The following is a 19682-nucleotide window of genomic DNA, read 5'->3' as shown; positions in this document are numbered from 1 at the left end:
TTATTTCAGAAAGATTTGTTTGCAAGTATTAATCTTTTGTTATATTCCTGAAATGTAATTAAAAAAGACAATACTGGAACCTATCTTTTGGGACACGTCTTCAAAAGACACTTCCATTCAGAGGACACAAAATTCATTTGGTCCCGTAAATACATCTGTTAGGGAACTTTAGCAACGAGGACGTCAAAGAAGCAAAAGGTTTTTTACGCAAAACACGACTTTGCACGTGCATCACGGCTTTTTGTACATTTCTTTACCGTCCTCGCACGACTACGACGTGAAAATGCCTAATTGCAAGTTTTATGGAGGACGTAAACAAGCGACGACGAATCTCTTTTTCTCTCTCTAAACTTGAGTGCGGTCCTCAAGAAATCAACTCCAAGGAAATTTGCCTACACTTGCCATTTTCAGCAAATTGGAATAAACGCGACAAAGATTGAAAAAACGGGGAATTCATTTTAAAACTAAAGTTTTCGCTGTGGTTGCCGTCGTCGATGCTAAAACTCCCTGTTGCCTCCCTTATTGAAGGGACATCTAACTTTTTTCTGGGTCCTAAAGCCCTGGTTCAACCTCCATTCACGGGATTTGCACTGAAAACATATTAACTGACTAATAAGGGGATTGACGAGTTTATGATTGTGTACACTAATCACAAAGATGATAGCTTTCACAACCTTAACTATCTTACTTAAATCTATGTTTTGCATGCACTTGTGGGAAATATCACAGGGATATTAGTTTATCATGATTTTTTATCCATTGTAAATTTATGATTTCACCAGATTCCGAGTTAGATAGATAGATAGATAGATAGATAGATAGATAGATTGATAGATAGATAGATTGATAGATAGATAGATTGATAGATAGATAGATAGATAGATAGATAGATAGATAGATAGATAGATAGATGGATGGATGGATGGATGGATGGATGGATGGATGGATGGATGGATGGATGGATGGATGGATGGATGGATGGATGGATGGATGGATGGATGGATGGATGGATGGATGGATGGATGGATGGATGGATGGATGGATGGATGGATAGAGAGATAGATAGATAGATAGATAGATAGATAGATAGATAGATAGATAGATATAGATCATAAATAGATAGGTCATTTTTGTTGTTTTAAATTACCTGATTCAGACTGAGTAATGATTGCAAGATAAACGACAAATGTCACAAAGATGACGCAGCTCATGTCTAGACGGATGCTTAGCCATCTCAATGCTGCAAAAACGGCAAAATAGGCTCGATTGTGGTCATCTTGGTATCTGATAAAGGCGACCAAAAAACCGCACCGTCAATCGCTTTGAGGAAATCTAGTAAAGCGTTGCTTGCTTCTCATCTCATTGAAAGCCTCACAGGTACGCCCTTTAATGGTCTACTGATACGGTGAGGCTTAACCCAAAAGGTATATACCTTTTTCACGGAAGGGCGGATTTCAAGAGTTGTCTGAGTATATGAAAGGCTAGGAGAAGATTAGCAGTAGTGTTGAAACGTAAATCTCTCAATTTCAGGAAATGATGCTCTGATGAGCTCTGAGTAGCCAACTGTTCATCGGTGCAAAAGATGAACCTATAGGTAGTCTAAAAATCTACTACGCTGTGTCCGCCAGGCCTATGAGAGATGGATTTTTCAATTTGAAATGGGCACTTGCGACCGATAACTGACTTCTAACCAATTGATTAGGTAGTTTGTAACATGTGTCATCCAATGAGATCGCAGGAAAATTAATAAGTGGGTTGTACTTAAGGATGAGGTAAATAGACACAAACCTGTACAAAGCTTCCGTAGACATATTTTCCTTTTTGTAAGCTCGAATGGTCACCAGTCCCTCCAACGAGTCCCTGAAGTGAGACAGTACTGGACTTCGATTGACTGCCTCTAGGCGCCTCAAGTCACGTGATGGATTGAGGTAATATCGACCAATAAAAGTAAAAATAACCAGGAGCGGCAATGCTGGCAGTATTATCCAGGGGATTAACACAGACTGAAGTATAACTGCTCCAAGGCAGTACAGAACCTCCTGGAGAGCCATCATGAATGCTTCCGGCAGCAATTCTTCCATGATATTGATATCTCTGGAAAACCTGTTCAACACTCGTCCAACTGGATTGGTGTCAAAAAACAAAACTGGAGCTTTCACCACTGCTGACAGCATTAAGTTATGAAGGCTCATCGATGAGTTAATCAACGCGTTCATGACCGTGGCTGATCTGATGCTTAATAGTAAGAACGCTGCACCAACCAGGTAACCATAAATGGAAAGGTCTTGACTTTGACGCTGAGGATCGTGTGATCTACTGGTCAATTGAAGAAGCCACCAGTCGGGAAGAACTAGGGACGCTTGATGATCAATATAAAAAGAAGACAGGTTCATTCGTCAGTCTCAATTATCATCACGCCAGGTCAAGCGTAGTCCCCTATAAATTCTGAATCCGCTTGTCGTTATACTTTTTCTGCTATATAATCTCACATGCTTGTCATTTTATCCTTCAGACTTTCTGAGGGGCACTATAATCTCTATAATTCTGCGGATTATTCCTGTATAATTTAAATATGGGAATGCCACCCTCCCCCTGGGGATATTAAAATACTTTCTTACAAGATAGCTGAACATACTCAACCTTGGACAAGGAGAATAAAGATGAACATAACCACAGCTAAAATGGTACATGTTCCAGCTCGTATATAGTGCCAATATAACTTCCAAGAGATAGAACCGACTGCGCGATCTTCCTCGGCATTTTCCATACCACATTCTCCGTCCACGGTTGTTTCATCTACGGGCGTGTTTGAAGGTAATGTACTCTTCTGTGCTGCGTTAATATTTTCCACATTACCAGTACACTCCTCCATTTCTCGTAAGCCTATGTCAGACCTCCATAATGACGTAAAATCGCCCCTTTCTGAAATAAAACCGTCTTTCATGATTACAATGTCTTCGACATCTCTTAGAGCCTGAAGATTATGCGTGACCATTATCCGAGTACTTTTGCGTAATAATCCACAGACGCATGTTTTAAAAATATGCTGTCCAACCTTTGCATCAACAGCGCTCAGAGGATCATCCAAAAGATATATATCAGCATTGGAGTACACTGCGCGTGCCAATTCAACACGAGCCCGCTGGCCACCACTAAGTACTATTCCTCGCTCTCCAACGAGCGTCATATCACCATCCGGGAATCTTTGAAAGTCTTTGTTCAAGTCACACGCCTCGATTGTCAAGCAATACCTGTTTGGGTCGAACTTTTCACCAAACAAGATATTTTCTCTCACGGTACCCGAGAACACCCATGGTTGCTGGCCAACCCAGGCAATTTTACCGCGACACGATACACTGCCAGATAAAAGAGAAATTTCCCTTAAAATGACGTACAGAAGGGACGACTTGCCGCAACCAACAGGACCTGTGATGAAGACGAGGTCACCGTTTTCGACAGGTAAATTTAAAGACTTCAAAGTTAACTTATTCCACTTGCCAGTCCAACTGCATGTGACGTTTTTTAGGAACACCGCAGGATGTTTGCTAGATTGGGTTTCTGGTTCATTGATGTGATCAAAACATGAGTAATAAGCCTTGTAGGAGATCTCTCTTGCACTCACATCGCCGAAGGAATTTTTTAGGTATCTGTGAGTGTTCTTGTTTTTAAATTCGAGAAAATCCTGGATCCGAGCCAGCGCTACAGCAAAATCGGCCAATAAATAAATTGGTCTTGCAATACCCCACGAAATCGTCGTCCGCAATGCGCTGACGAGTGACACAATCAGAAAAGTGTTGTACACAGTCAGTTCAGTTCCCGAGGCTGCTAGCGTAACCAGGGAGAAGAAAGTGGCAATTTGTTGACAGGAAAAATAAAGAGAATCAAAGCTTGCAAATATCACCGTTTTCATCCTGATAAGGTTGATTTCGGTCCTGGAAGAAACAGTGAGCATGAATCCTTAACATTTTTAAAGAAAACTGACTCCCGGAGGCAGAGTATGTTCTTGGATTTCTTTTTGGCGAAGTCATAGAGTTTCCCCCTTCCCTTTCAAGTTGTACCCCTAAACGCGGGCATTCAAGGGAAATTTTGGAAGGGCTGTGCCGCCGAGGCCTTCAAATCCCGACCCTGTTTAAGACAAAAATCGTTCATTTCGCTACCCTGTTTAAGACAAGAGACCTAATTTCATGACCAACCCTGAGTCACTTGGTTTCCCATACAGAATTAAGTAATCTGTTTTAAACTAACATCACAGTATTAGATTTTTTGGAAAACAACTTTTCGTACCACACACCAACCTGGGCACTTTTCTAAAGGCTTCCGGACGCTAATTTGTATGCCCTGTTTAAGACTCATCATACCCTGTAAACGCCATACCCTGTTAAGCGGCACATACCAGTATAGGCCAACTAAGGGAAATATAAACGAAATTGACAAAAAGCTTCAACTTCACTATTTCATCCCGTGCGTCGGCTATATAACAGGAAGTTTTTTCAGAAAACTCGACGTAAATAATGGACCATCTTCTAGCCATCGAAATCTGGTTAAATTAATTCGAATCTGGCCGACCGATCGCGCGCTATTCCGTACATAAATTACTCCAAAGCTCAATTTACATGCATTATCAGCTTTTTTTTTTCAGTAGAAAGCGTCACGGTTTCTCAGTATCTGACTAGAGAGCTTAGCAAAGACGTGTTAGAGCTACGCACGTCAAACGGAACTGAGTCCTCAACCGGAAGTGAGCCCTTTTCCCTTTTGGCTTGACGGTACCAAATTTGTATTCTTAAGTGTCTTTTCTCTCAAAGAGAAGATTGGCATGAAAATTTTGTCAAGATCACGTCCCAAGATTGCAAAAAGTCCACATCCTGTTGACGTGCCAGACGTGCGTCGCTCGAAAACGTCGTTGCTTAAAACTCCCTATTGCTTCTCATGATCACTTACCAACTTCTATCGCCGGGCATGCGTCACCTCAGGTGAAACTGCTGATAGGGTAAATTGACAATTGGCAGCAAAAGGTAGTCGTGGGTGCGCCGTTATGGAAGTGGGGTGGTTATCACAAGAAGAATGAGGAAATGACTAGACTTCTCTTTGAGTCATTAAAAAAACGGTCGTTTTGCAAGAGGTGATCGTACGGTGGGTCTACATTGTATAACTAAGGGTTGTACATGGGAAAACTCGCACCCGTATGTCAGTTTCCTTGCCGGAATTGACAAAAAGAACGCATGCACCACTTGTTCGAGTCCATCGGATAGTCGAATTGAAACCGAATAACTGAATGGTTGTTAATCGTTTACATGACAATTGTGCGAGATTTCGAGTGATACATCAACGTAGAACAACCGGGGTGAAATCGCGCCGGTATGACTCGTTCTTGCATGACATCTTTTAGTGATATCATGTAAACGAAATGCAAAGCAACGAAAGAAAGGAGGTGTGTGTAGGGTGGGGACGAAAGTCGCCTAAGGTTCACTTAAAGTCCTCCATTAGAATTTTTTTTTCTATGTAGCCATATATAAAATGACTCTGCAAGATGGGACCAGTATGCTTACTCAATTGATATGACTATTACTTTTACCTTCGCATCCGTTTCACTTTTTCCATGAATGATCCCTCCCAAGCATACATCTTGACGGAACGAATTCCAGAAATGATGGAGTTCATCATATCCACGCGTTGATCCGCCACATGAGAAATTTTTGCTCGCAGTTTTAAGCTTATTTGTCCAGCCATTCCGTAATATAGTACAAGACTGACCATAAAACCTATTCCTGACAGAGGTTTCCAACCAAATAAGTACACCATGAGACAAGAGATACCACACACTTCTAATACAGCTTGAACCAGAATAACTATGTTCATTGCAGAATGTTCAAAGCGTTGAAGGTCACCAGCGACAAGATTAATGATCGAGCCACTTGTTATATTTAATAAATCTTCTTGATTCAAACTCAAGACCTGCGTTTCAGAGATGTAAACTGTTATCGATATAGTTAGTAAAATATGTCATAATTACCAAGCATCGTTAAAACTTTTGCAATGTGGGACACCCCGGAACAGACCCGGAAACCCCCTAAAATAAAGGAAAAAATAATGATAACGATAACGATAATATAGCCTGCGAGCAAGCTCTCCTATTTGGGCAAGCGAAGCAAGCCTCGCGAGAACGCGCGAGCGAGGGGCCGCTCGCTCGCGCGTTCTCGCGAGACTCGTTTCACTCGCCCAAATAGGAGAGCTTGCTGGCAGGCTAGAGGTACTAGAGACCTTTAGATTCGAGAACTGACGGAGAGATTTCGGGTGTTCTCAAAAAAAATATATACCCCCCCCCCCCTCCCCCGGAAAACTTCATTGTACTTTGTTTTCACGAGAAAACCTAGCACGGTTATTTTTGTTTAAGGGGATTAATTATGATAACATTTCTAAAACATTTCATAAATTATTAAAACTGAATTGATAATTGACCAGATAACATAATTATGTGTTTGGTAGTATAGCTTAGAAAATTAGTCACATTCTTTTTCTCACCTTTTTGTAAATGACAGCAATGGTTCCTGATTTCCACCTCTGGGCAATTAAATAAGTATGAAACATCCATTGGCGAGAGGAAATGGCGCGCACCAAGTTACTTAGACAAATTCCAGCAGCATAGATGTATGTCAGCCAGCGATCTGAAGGAGTAGACTTCGTAAACTGCGCCAACATTAAACTCAGAAAAACGTACTGAAGGACATTGCAAACGCCGGCTAACAAAGCAGCGCTCACAACAAACACGTGGTAAGTCCATGGAATTATTCGGATAAGTGCTCTGAAAAAACGATAACCTCTTCTCTCTGTGAATGGAACACGTTTTGCGCTCTCTTCGCTCCACGTCCGCTGCAGCTTTTCGGATAAAGATTCAGTTTTATCGTCGTCAAGTAGAGGGAAAAGATCATCATTTTCAATAGGACGCTTGTTACCAATGGCAACAATCTCCCTAACCCACCAGAAAAAAAGAATGGACAAAATACTGGCGTTTTTCATGGGATTTTCTTTCCATCTCAAAGTATCAGACTCCAGACGGTCATATTCTCCTAGTTTCATTGTGATGCCTGGACTTGAGACCGAATTTTTGTGGTATCTGCAAATGATGGCAAAAGAGAAGAAATTTTAGTTCTTCCTATACATGTAATACCAGTTTTGCTGTCCAGTAAATACTAAAAGTTATCCTGAATTAAAAACTTTGGAAATTTAGAAAATTATCGTCTTTTGATTCCCCTCTCATTTATGTCCATCACCGCAGATAAAGAAATAAATCCCGTTTTCCAATTGAGAATCCAGTTATAGATCGCAAATCTTTTCAAAATAGGCTAACTAAAACAAAAACGTGGCCAACAATGGTCATGCGCGCACTCACTGGTTGAGATTTGTTTAAATTATTTTTGAAAAGTTAACCTTGGTAACAATTCACTTTTGGCCTTTGACTGTTTCGAATGTACAAACATCTAGTAGGAATGACCTGTCATCAGACGATTTTGAGTTTTCTTTTCGGCAGAGAGAGGAAAAAAAAGAAAGTCCTCTTCCCTCAAGGGACAAATTGTTGGTTTTCAAGTGACGTGGTAAGCCAGCTATAGCGGTAAAACAAAAAAATAATATTTCTTTGTGGCAGACTTTGCATTAAAAAAGAGTTCAATTTTTTTCCTTGCAGAGGGAAACACCTTTGTTCTTGTTCACCAGCATGGTAGCCTGTTCCAGGCTCCGAGATAGTCGGGTTCGCGTAATTGAGAAAGCGCGAACACGCCGCCACCCTTTTCTGAGAGCACGTGCTTATACTTAGCGTGAATTACACTTGAGCGTCAGCGAAAATTTTTTGGGGGATCACTTTCTTGGGGAGCACTCATCTCCATGCTAAAAACTGACATTTCCCTCTCACAAGACATTCCGAAATATTTCCCTTTTCCTACATGAAATTTCTAAGTACAGAGACCTTTAGTATCTTCAATTTTTAATGAAAAAAAAAATATATTAGAAGGGCGTGAGGACGACCCGAACCCAAAGTGTAGAATCTGCAGTCCATCTCCAATACCATTACGCAACCGAGGATTTGCTGACGATTTGGTTTGACTTGAGGGTATATAGCAACAACCCTGACCCCAAATAGAAGCTAACCGTTTATCGAGTCAGTGCTTAACCCTATAATCAGTATTGATCAGTGCGTAACCCTAATGATCACTATTCTCAGGGCTTAATCCTTAACAACCTCCGCGGCCAGCTAAACATTGCATACAAACGGTTCAGGAAGGATTGGAAACTAAATGGGAAGGCTCGGTTACTATTCTAAGCTTACAGGCCAAGCTCCCCAAGAAAATAATCTCAAAAAAAATTTTTTCTGCGCGTCATCCCTATACTATTTGAGAGCCTGGAACAGGCTACCAGCATGGCCGCAGTGACGTCAGCTGAAAACTAGTCAGCCGAGGAACAGGGAAACAAGAGTACTTGTTCCCCATAAGAGGTTCTATGTGATACTTGCCCGTTTTTGTTTATGAAGTAACTTTTTGCATGATACTAAATTATAAGCAGGTTGGATTATGCAACATAAGGATCGATGGGCTCTTGGACAAGGATGAATGATTTTTTTTTCTTTTGAAAAATAGCTGAATAATTATATAAATTGTTGTTGTTTGACGGAGTTTGTCAGATACACGCAATAACTGACACGCTGATTAGCTAACTGTAACTTTCTCGAATCTTTCTCCTTTTGTATGGGGATTAGGTAAAAATACAACTACAGTCAGCAAGAGTATTGATACTTTCCCGTTTTTGTCGTGTCATGAAGTTATTCAAGCCAGCCAGGATGAGTTAGTTAACGTTTAACTTTTAAATTAGTATTGGATTATAATAATAATCGATCGCAACATAATAATCGATGGGCTGTTGGACAAGGACGAATAATTTTTTTCTTCAGGAAGACACTGAATTAATTGCGGTCTAAAAAAGCCTTGACCGGGGTACAAAGAATGGACGATGGAGTTTTTCAGAAATTAACACGCTGATTATTTAATCATTATTTAATTTTATCTTTCTCGACACGTACTCCTTTTGTCAGGGAAAAATACAATTACTTCAACGTTAATTCTTTTTTTTTACTTTTTTTTGCTATACTTTTTACCTCAAAAACCAACACTTCCAAATTCAAATTCGATCTGGAACGCACGGACACGTTTAAACGAGTTCATATGAACTCTTAGGTGCTTCGTGGCTAAAAAAGCAATTTCAAAAAAAAGCCAGGCAATTGCTTTTATTATTTTTTTTGTCAAGATAAAAGCCCACTCAACCGAGAGATTAAAGAGATGAACGAATCAGTACCATTCCATTCAATTTTGACAACGTCAATCGTACAACGACGGCAGGGAAATCTGCCAAAAAGTATGCTGCACGTTCAGAGTTTTGTTTTGCTTATTTAGCCCCTATCCACACGTAACCGGATATTTTTAAATTCGCAACTTTCTTTCCGGATTTGGCTTTCGTCCACACGTATCAGGAGAATCCGGCAAACGAATCCGAAACATTTTTGAATACGCTATGAATCCGGAATCGTGTGGACGCTAAATCCGGATATTTCCTTTTTATCCGGTGATGTAACAACTACACAATCGGGGTGTTTTTAGATCTTGCCAAGGTATTCGATACGGGTGATCATCAAATTCTTTTAGGAAAGGTTGAATACTTTGTGGAATAAGAGGAAATAATAGGAAGCAAATAGTTAAATACAAAACAGTTAATTCAGTAAGTTTGACAATGAAATGTGGGTACCACAAGGATCTGTGCTAGGACCTCTACTTTTTCGTATCTACATGAATGACATGTATGTGAGAGCTCTTAAAATCTTAAAAATCATTCTTTTTGAAGATGACACAAATCTATTTTTAAGTGGTGTCAAATATTTAACAATTAATGAAATCGGCTTTCGAAGGATATGAAGAATTAAGCAGATCTCGGAGGGTGTTATCCACCTCGGCCTTCGGACTCGGTGGATAACACCCTCCGAGATCTGCTTAATTCTTCATATCCTTTGAAAGCCGAATCCATTAACTGCTTTATTATTCATTCAAAGTAATTCCCAGCTTAAAAACACAGCTAAAACATGCTTACCTGCATCGATGTTAAGTTCATCTTCGATAGTGTTTGTTTAGGATTGTCTTGCTCCGCAAATATTCTCCATATACCAGATGTCGCCTTCCGAGTTGTCTTATTGCTATTTTTGCTATGTTTTTAGCTATTATTTCGCCTAGTTCCAGCTGTAGTTCTTACTCTTGAAACGAGTGAAGCGTCCGCCATTTTCGGTTTCACAACCAAAACAACTCAATCTCGTGCCCAGGGTCTTCTCGGTAACGGTGCCTTAACCTGTAGCGGGCTGCATTTTTCACGTCATTTCCTCGTTAAACACGAAATTCTTCCAAATTTGGTCATCAGTAACTGGTTATGGTGAATTATGCGTGTGCTTTTAGCCAATCAGAATTGAGGAAATATTTTGACTGAATAATAAATATATGTTATTCACCGGCCGGGAGGTCCGTATTGGGAGAAACTGTGCCCGAGCCTTCTCGGGCGGTACTCAGACTGGGAGGGCACAGTTTCTTCCAATACGGACAGACCTAGGCCGGTCAATAACATTTTTATTTTTTTCCACATGAGATTTAAAAGTTTCTGGAAAATTTTCTTTCACTCTCCAACCTATGTGTGTTGAAGTAGGACGCGTTCGTGTTGATGAAGCGAGCGATCGATTGCAAACCAAAACAAAATATTACAACATGATTTTCTGCTCGGTAATTTATATTATGGCACTCACTGCTTTCTTTTAGAATGAAGAAAGGTTTTTGTGTCTTGCTAGACAATTCATAATCTGAGTGTCAAACAAGGATAAAAGAATTGACGAGCTTGATATTAAAAGCGCCAGGAAAAAAAATTCAGCAAGGACTTTCTTCGGCTAAATAATTCAAAAATTGTTTTACGATTAGTTTAATCGAGCGGGACAAAAACTGCACAAAGGAGCTAATTACACACCAATTTTAAGGTTTTGAATTAAATTCGAATAAAAGAAGGAGATGTGAGTAACAAGTTATAAACAAAGAAATGAAAACGGCGATAACAGATTGCTGGATTGAAAGTTACTATTAGTATGCAACCATTGACAACAACCTTTTCTGACAAGTAGAAAACTGGCGACACAAAAACGGCAGAATCTAACAAAACTACAAACAGAGCAAAAATGTCCAATAAATGGTGCATAAAGGCAAGATTGCAGTACATACAGTGCGGTTATAAAGCTAGTGAAGCGACATCACGAGTCACTCGACGTTTTGCTTTACTTTAGAGGTTTTCCTGGCTGACTTGCTTGATTCCCCCTTCAGATTTCTTCTCTGAATAATAAAATTCACTTTTCCCTAGCTAATGCTAATAATAGCGCAAGTTTTAAGAGAAAAATGGTTTGAAAATGACGGTTTTTGCTCATTCACAAACAACAAACAAACTTGAACCGCCCGCTCTCGGAACCAATCAGATTGCAGGATTTGGAGGATTCCGCCCTCTCGGAAGCTTAGAAAAAAATAAACATACCTTATACAATACCATGAATCATGAACTCCAGTGGCTTGCTTCAAATAAACTATCTTTAAATTTAATTATAAACAAAACTCATTATGGTGTTTAAAGCAGAAAAGAAAAAATCATTGCATGACAAAACAATAACAATAAATGGGATTGAAACCAAAAAAGCTAATTATACGAAGTTTCCAGGACAAAATGTAGATGATGAACTTTCATGGAAATATCATATAAATCAGGTGACAACTAAAATATCAAAAATGACAGGAATAATTGCAAAAGCGAGGTATTATATATCCCTTAAGAGTTTCATTACAATATACAATACTATGATCTATCCATACTTATTATACTGTAACATAATCTGGACTAGTACATATCCTACTTGACTTCAAGCTAGCCTAAATTTCATCCGATTACTTCCAGTCGTTATTACTCCCTCAGTAACGTCTGAATCGATCGGCCGTTAATGCCGTCCAGTGACGTCACTACTCCTTTGCTTTAATCCATGCAAAAAGTAAAACAGGATTTTCAAGTGGCAAACCAAGAGATATCGTTTGGAAATGTCTACATGATAAAGAACAGCTGACAGAATTGCTTTACTCTTTTCGATGGCAATTCACGTTTAACGTTCCAACTATCAACTACATGCAGTATTCTGAACCGGTAATGTAATTCAAACTGGGTCGCAATCACGCAATGAAATAAATACACACACGGAACACTTAGTTCAAAAACACAACAATTTCCCTTAATTGAAAAGAAGCTATTTAGTCCTTAACGAAAAAAAAAACTAGGAAACAAGATAGAAAAGCTAACAGAATCATTACACTTGAAGGTGAAAATAGCAGGCGGAAGGTCGAATGGCAACATGACACTTGGTCTCAGAAACTTCGCATAATTAACAAAATCACCGCGGGAACCACAAATCGGCTGTAAATGAAAAACCTACCTACTCTCCGCAATGATTCTTCATTCGTAGTTCAGAAGAAGACAAGGGTAATTTTGCTTTTTACGATAAAGATTATCAAAATGTTTGAACTCCACGCAAGCATGCCACCGATGCGATCCGTTGAATATCAAGTGCCAATTCCGCTAAAATTTCTCATAATTATACATAATTATGCGAATCAAAATCACTACCCGGTTATCGGGTAGTAGTGACGTCACTGGACGGCATTAATGGCTGGTCAATTCAGACGTTGCAGAGAGGGGAAAACGACTCGAAGCAATCGGATGAAATTCAGGCTAACTTCAAGCTATCTTTTTGATACATAAAAAGATACTGAATTACGATTATGACGTTTTCTAAGTTTAATGAAGAGTTAAAATATTATTATTATTTGTTTCAATCACTAGATCTATCAAATATTTACGAACTCAATACTTCAGTTATAGCTCAACTCATGTTTTCATGTTTCAATGGATCATTACGTGCTGTTTTTGAAGATTATTTCACAAAGAACAGTGAAAGAATGAACATTTATATAATTCGGTACCCGATGAGCTTCTAATAGACACATAGATTATCAAAGAACAAATCATGGTCAATTCTTAGTGGAATACAATAGCGCAAAATTATGGAACAATCCTGACCTGAAAACTTATAATAAGAATTCCAAAAATTGATAAGCTTGAATCATTTCATTAAAATTCGACAGAGTTTATATTGTAATATTAAGCGCCACAAAATGCTTTAGTATATTAATTGATAAGTAAAGTTCAGAGCTTGCTGAGATCTCCTGCTCATGTATACCTACAAATACCAAATGTAAAATATTAATTTTTACAATGAAGGGCGAATAAATAAATAAATAAATTAATTAATTAATTAAATTAAAAAATAGTAACAAGCTGAACAAGATCGATCCCATTTCTTTACCGTGAATACTGTATTCTAGAATCGTATTTATAGTCTTAGATGGCAACCACGCGGCAGCCGCTGTTGCCAATAATCTCAGAGAGGAGTACTGGGTGTTTGAATAACTGGGGATACGTGTGGACGGGCAAATTCGATTTGAATACGGATACGTGTGGACGTGGAAATTTTTAGATCCGGAAAGAAATAGTTGCGGATTAAAAAATATCGGGATGCGTACAGTGGACGGGGTCTTAACCTGTTGCTTTAATAATTTTCTCGTTTCCGTCGTCGTTGCACTGCCTCGTTGGAGCGACCACGAAAAACAATTCTTGGTAGGGGACGATTTCGCCTGAAAAACCGACGATTTGATGGAAAACGCGCGACGAAATCGACGTATACATACAGTGGACACTGCTTGAGCTGATCAGTGAGAATGTTCAGATCTTAGTCACTATCGGAATTCCAAAGGTCAATACTTCATTTCTTTGGAATTTAGCACTAATTCACTCTTTTCCTAAGGATTTATCTCCTAGTTTTTTTTAAAAAAATTGATCTTAATACATTAGCGTTATGCAAATTTTTCCAGAAACTCAGGATCAATGGGTGTTTTCAGATGACGTCACGGCGGCCATATTGGTGTCCAAAACAATGAAGGGCGGCCATGTTGGTGTTCCCAACAAATCCTGTGGGAGTTGAACTCTTTCCTTAGGGACGGACCATTAGAAAAGTTATGGGGGGAGGGGAATTTTCGAGCCGCAGGAATTTTTTTTCGTTATCAAATTCCTTGTATGAATTTTTTTTAGGCAATACCATGAATATTTCTTAGGGTTAATTGGCGTGCATGACTTTTTTTTCATCTAATTTTCCCTTGCGCGAATATTTGTTTTGTACTTCGCCCACTCCCCCACCACCTCCTCCCCTCCCCCCCCCTCCCCCCCCCCCCCCCCCCCCCCACCAATGCCACAAGTTTTCTAATGGTCCGTTCCTCATGTAAACGCTTTCTTTCAGTCCAATACATTTGGATATTAGGCCCGGTTCAAACGTCGAACTTTACATGTGCCGAACCTAATTATTATAAGGTTGGGCACATGTAAAGTTCGACGTATGAATCAATTAGGAACGGCACTTTTTTATTTGGGTCGACTCTGTCGTTCTATTCGACTGAGCTTGTCGAATAGAACGGCAAAAGATCGACTTCGATTCATACGTTGTCCTTCACATGTGCCGAACCTAATGCATAAATTATGTTAACGTACTTTTCAATATAACCGTGCTTCTTATTGGCTATTTAGTGAGTTTTGGCGCCTGTGCTGACAGAACTCACAGAAACGTAACGACGCGGTTATATACGGTCTGGTTACCAGCATTTACGTTGTAGATTTTTAAACTGAAACTGGACACGGTCTTCTAAAAAGTTGCTTTTCTTTATATCCATAAAATTTATTGCGTTACTTTATTTTGTAACTAATTGTGTCGTCAATTGGTGGTAAATTTAAATGAAGATAATTATGATCATCGCAGTGGTAATTTAAGAATTTGTTCATGCTTAGCGTGCGTATATCGAGTTATGGATGCACGCGGGAAGTTTGGAGAGCACGAAAGATACGTAAGAGTTGCACGAGGCGATAGCCGAGTGCAACTCTAGCTTCTTGAGTGCTCTCCAAACTTCCCAAGTGCATCCATAACTCGATATACGCACAGCTAAAAGCATGAGCACTTTCTTTTATAACATAGCTGGCAAAAATGCTGTCTTTTTGATTAACTGCAAAATTCTCGTAACGCGCGACACAATAACGAACGGTTCTATTGGCTGATTACAAACACGCCACAATCGTCAAGTTTGAATGAAAATATTCTTTCTGTAAAAGTGAGAAAGAAAATTTCCTTTTTTATTCGTTAACGATCAATGGAAACTAAGCAGAAACAAAGGTAAAAGAGTCTTAAAGTTCACCTAAAGTTACAATACTAACATGTTCGTAAGAAGTCGTGGAGTATGGTTTGGATTTGCTGAAAAGATGTTTACGTTTTGCTCGGCGAAATCCAGAAAACATGTTTTTTAGCGAAGACGACTGTCATCCTTCTTTAAACTTATATTCATTTACGAACATTGGCTGGTCATTACGGCTTCTTGAGAAGACCTGGCAGCAGTTGTTTTTGTGAGTAATAAATTTATGTCTTCTTGTGTAATTTGTGTTGTTATTGCGAGATAAATCTTCCTGCTTAAGTCGGATTGTACGGAGATAACAAAGTGCATAACAAATTTAAAAACAACAATAAAAACGGAGATTTTGCTTTTAAATGTTGTTGATGACCAGTTGGTGTCTGTTCTGTTCCCAGTGAATGTCTTTCGGCCAAAATTTGCTGCAGCTCGTCTTCGACAAATTTGCGAAACGCTCAACTTGCGTTTTTTTTTTTTAATTCGGCTTTATTTTTGCCGCTTGTTGGATCGGGACCTAAAAGGTCAATGCCGATAGAAAAATTGGGCAGTTCTTCGCTGGTTTCTTCTATATTTAAAAGAGAAGGAAAAGCGCACTGCAGCTCAAAAGACGACAACTTTGCAGCCAGGTAAAAAAGAAAAATGCTCACGTCATCTTATTTACGCACGGGCGTGCGTAAATAAAGATTTTGTTCATAGCGGCTCAATAGGACTTATATAGGGCAAGCACGCGCGCTATGTTATAATGCAATTTTATTAAGCAATTGCAAATTAAGACGGAAAAAAAAATTGGGACTTCAACGGGATTTGAACCCCTGGCCTCTGCGTTATCATTAGTGCTGCAGTGCTCTAACCAGTTGAGGAGGCCAATTTGCTGAGTTCATCTTAAGCCGTGAAAGGAATGAATCATGAAGATGATGTGAACTGCGGAAATACAAATTTAAATGAAGATATGATCTTCGCTTCAGTTAACTGCAATTAAAGCAATCGCAAATTAACCCCCCTTCCCCCTCCCCCCCCAAAAAAAGAAATTGGACTTCAGCAGGATCAGAACTCATTGTATTTCCGCAGTGCTGTACAATTCCGTGGATAGAAAGCCCCCTTGAGGACCAAATATTGATCAGTTTTTTAATGTCGTCAATTTTCTCTGAGAAATGCTTCAAGTGTGACAACTTTTGGTCATAGGTGATAAAGACACCAAGGGCTTTTATTGGCTCTGTGGGCCATTTGATTCCTAGAGGTTTACTTTCGCTGTCATTCAGTGATCCTATTCACAATCCTTCAGTCTTAGAGCTATTTACATTTAAACCAGAAAACTCGTTGAAAGTATCAAGCAATTGGAAAAGTTTATGAGCTGACTCTAAATCAGAGAGTACAGCGCTGCAGTAGTATCATCAGTCTAAGTTTGGCCGTCTCTTCCTCATTTATTACTATTCCTTTTACTTCTTCATTAGCTCAAAGGTTTTCACGGCCAAAAGAAAAAGATATGGGGAGAGGGGGTCGCCCGGCCTGCACGCCTTACGCCACGCGTGAGTTCAAAATAGTCTTGACACAACCGATTATTTACCACACAACTTTTAATATTTATGTAAAAAGGTTTTAATCCAGCGCTTAGAATTTAGACCAAAATTAAAGACATCTAAACAATTATGTAGGAAGTTCCATTCTAAAGAGTCAAACGCTTTTTCAAAATCAATAAATATCAGCAGACCAGAAATATTTTCCTTATCTGTTAAATCCATGATCTCGAAAATCGACCTAACCGTCTCACCAATACAGGACCATATAGAGACATATAGCGTTCTTTTACATAACCAGTATTGATTATGGTGGATAGAAGGCAATACACCTTTAATTCTCGTCTGCATTGACAAGACTATGGTCCTCCAATTTTCTTTTAACGCACGATCTTTGCCTTTCTTTTCTATTAAAGTGATTACAGCCTGCCAATTATTTCAACATGACGGTGTCCAACAAGAAAGCTCTTTCTACTTTGGACACCGTACACAAATGAACTTAATGTCTTTTAGTTAATTATTATTTGTCAGCTACTTTATTTTCCTACCTACGTACACTTATGTAAATATCTTATATAGTGTGAATAAAGAATTGAATTGAATTAAATTTAATTGAATTAGACATTTCTTCTTTATCAAAAGATTCACTGACACAATCTATGAATGGTTCACTATAATGAGATCCCAGCAGCTTTTGTATAACAATTAAATGGGGAGACCATCATTCCCTCGGGTGATTTATTGTTTTAGAACGTTTCTTAATAATTGTCCTGCATTCCTCGGTAGTAATTCGTCCTTTACACGATCGCCTTTGTTTTTCCGATAGTTTAGGAATATTTAAACTATTTAGAAGTGCCTCTATGCAGTCCGAAGCCTCTAATACAGAATCATTCCTTTTGTATGGGTTTTGATAAAATCGTTTTTGTTCAGAGAGTATCCGATATGGGCCTGTAGTTATTGAACCACTTATCAACAATTTTAACATGATTTTTCTTTTCTAAATTTAAAAAGTAATTAGTGCTCTTTTTACCATACTCATGCCAGCGTGCTCTTGCTCGTATGACGATTCACATTATATTTAATCCAGTCCCAAACGAAGCGTTTGTCAGACAGTTCATTTTCACCCTCTAGTTCCCATTAATTCGTAACTGTTCTAAGTAGTTTTCATCATCTAAGAGCGAAACATTCATTTTCCATATTCCAGGACCTTTATCTCTCCAGTGTCACTTAGAGCTAAGGTTATTGATGCATGATCTCGCTGTACGCATTGCAGGCAATATTCAGAGTATTCCAGTAGCGTTGACAAAATCACAGAGATTACATTAGAGATAAGCCAAAAATATAGACGACAAAGAACTGTTGGAGATTTTTGGCTCCAAGTATAACTTCTTGTCTGCGAATTTTTAATTCTCCAAATATCAACTAAGGGCCTCATATGAGCCCCGTTGACCGGGCTGGCCCGGTTTCCGAGATCTCGCCTCACCTCTAAATCCTTTGTAAAATTTTCGATGTGTTCATATGAGAGGCCGGGCGGGCTGGCTCGGTTCCCGAGATCTCGGTTTTTCCAACGTACCGAGATCTCGGTAAGCGGGCTGGAAATTTTGCCATATGAACACTTCATCCCGGTTACCGGGATGAATTCTGGCGGCCCGGATGGCATCGTCTTGCATTGCCTGCTGTATTTTCCACATCATAAGCATCCCATTTAACTGCAGTGATACAGTTTTAAGAGTTACTGATGGTAAGATAGGCCCGAAAGTTAAAATTTTTGTGTTTCGCCATGTTTGCTTTGTTTCCCAAATTTGGCGCCAGAACCCGCGGAGTCTCAGGATCTTTGACCTTTTCTCATCGCGGAAACCGGGCTGAAATTTCTCATATGAACCCAAGGCAAAATTTATCCCGGTAACCGAGCCAGCCCGGTCAACCGGGCTCATATGAAGAGGCCCTAAGTCCGGTTCGCTTTGTAAAGTTTCAATACTATCAATTGTTGCTCTCCTTGGAATCATGACACCGCCGTGTTTATCAAGAGCTGGATTTAACGGACAAGTGAAATCACCCCCTAATATGATATTTTTCTCTGAGTCTAAGTTTTCCGTTTAAAGCAGGCCATGTAATAATCTAAAAAACTGAATTAAATCTTTATCTTTGTTCGGTGCATAAATATTTACAGCAACATATACTTTGTCATTGATTTGGACTTAAATGTAATGAAATGACCCAAGGGATTTGAAATTGTCGAGAGAAGTGTGTAATTGGTATTATTTCTAATCCCCCCTGATATATATTGCTGTAGCGCAGGAATTAGGATGTCCATGTGAGAAAAGCATTTCGCCACCCCATTCATTTTTCCACTGCACTTCTGTCTCCTTCATTGAATGTGTTTCTTGTAAAAATACAAAACCAGCCTTCTGTTTACGGCACCATGTATATTGCACGTCGTTTTTTAAAGTTGCTAACGCCCCTTACGTTTAAAGAGACTAATTTTAAATTATAAACGGTTACAACGAAGTTTTAACCTTAAATATGTAACGCTCGGAGTGCAGAAGGAAAAATGGACAACCCAACGTTGTATGGCACTAACGCTTTTGATTAAGAAAAGACGTGAACTCTTATGAATAAGCATAATGAGTATATTAAATAGGCATTGTCAAAAAAGACAAACAAACATAAGCAAATGAGACTGGAGAAGTACAAAAATACAAGCAAGGATGTAACGTCGAACGAAAACAATACAGACGGCACGCACGATAAAAGAAAACACGGATAAAAGATACTGGTGCGATTTCTACAAATG

General features: G+C 39.2%; 1 protein-coding gene across 1 annotated transcript; it reads right to left on the bottom strand.

Annotated features, from left to right (window-relative positions):
- Window positions 1–1610: 1610 nt before the first annotated feature.
- Window positions 1611–7074, bottom strand: LOC140948149 (ATP-binding cassette sub-family C member 4-like). Its single transcript, XM_073397372.1, has 5 exons — window positions 6520–7074; window positions 5573–5952; window positions 2721–3932; window positions 2627–2640; window positions 1611–2344 (listed from the first exon to the last, which is right to left on the bottom strand). The coding sequence occupies exons 1-5, from the start codon at window positions 7072–7074 to the stop codon at window positions 1611–1613; spliced, it is 2895 nt and encodes a 964-aa protein (XP_073253473.1).
- Between the last annotated feature and the right edge of the window lie 12608 nt (window positions 7075–19682).

The sequence above is a fragment of the Porites lutea genome, chromosome 9, assembly GCF_958299795.1.
Source record: "Porites lutea chromosome 9, jaPorLute2.1, whole genome shotgun sequence".
Classification (NCBI taxonomy): Eukaryota; Metazoa; Cnidaria; class Anthozoa; order Scleractinia; family Poritidae; genus Porites; species Porites lutea.
Note: the sequence above shows the minus strand (reverse complement) of the source record. Positions and strands in the feature narration are given on the sequence as shown.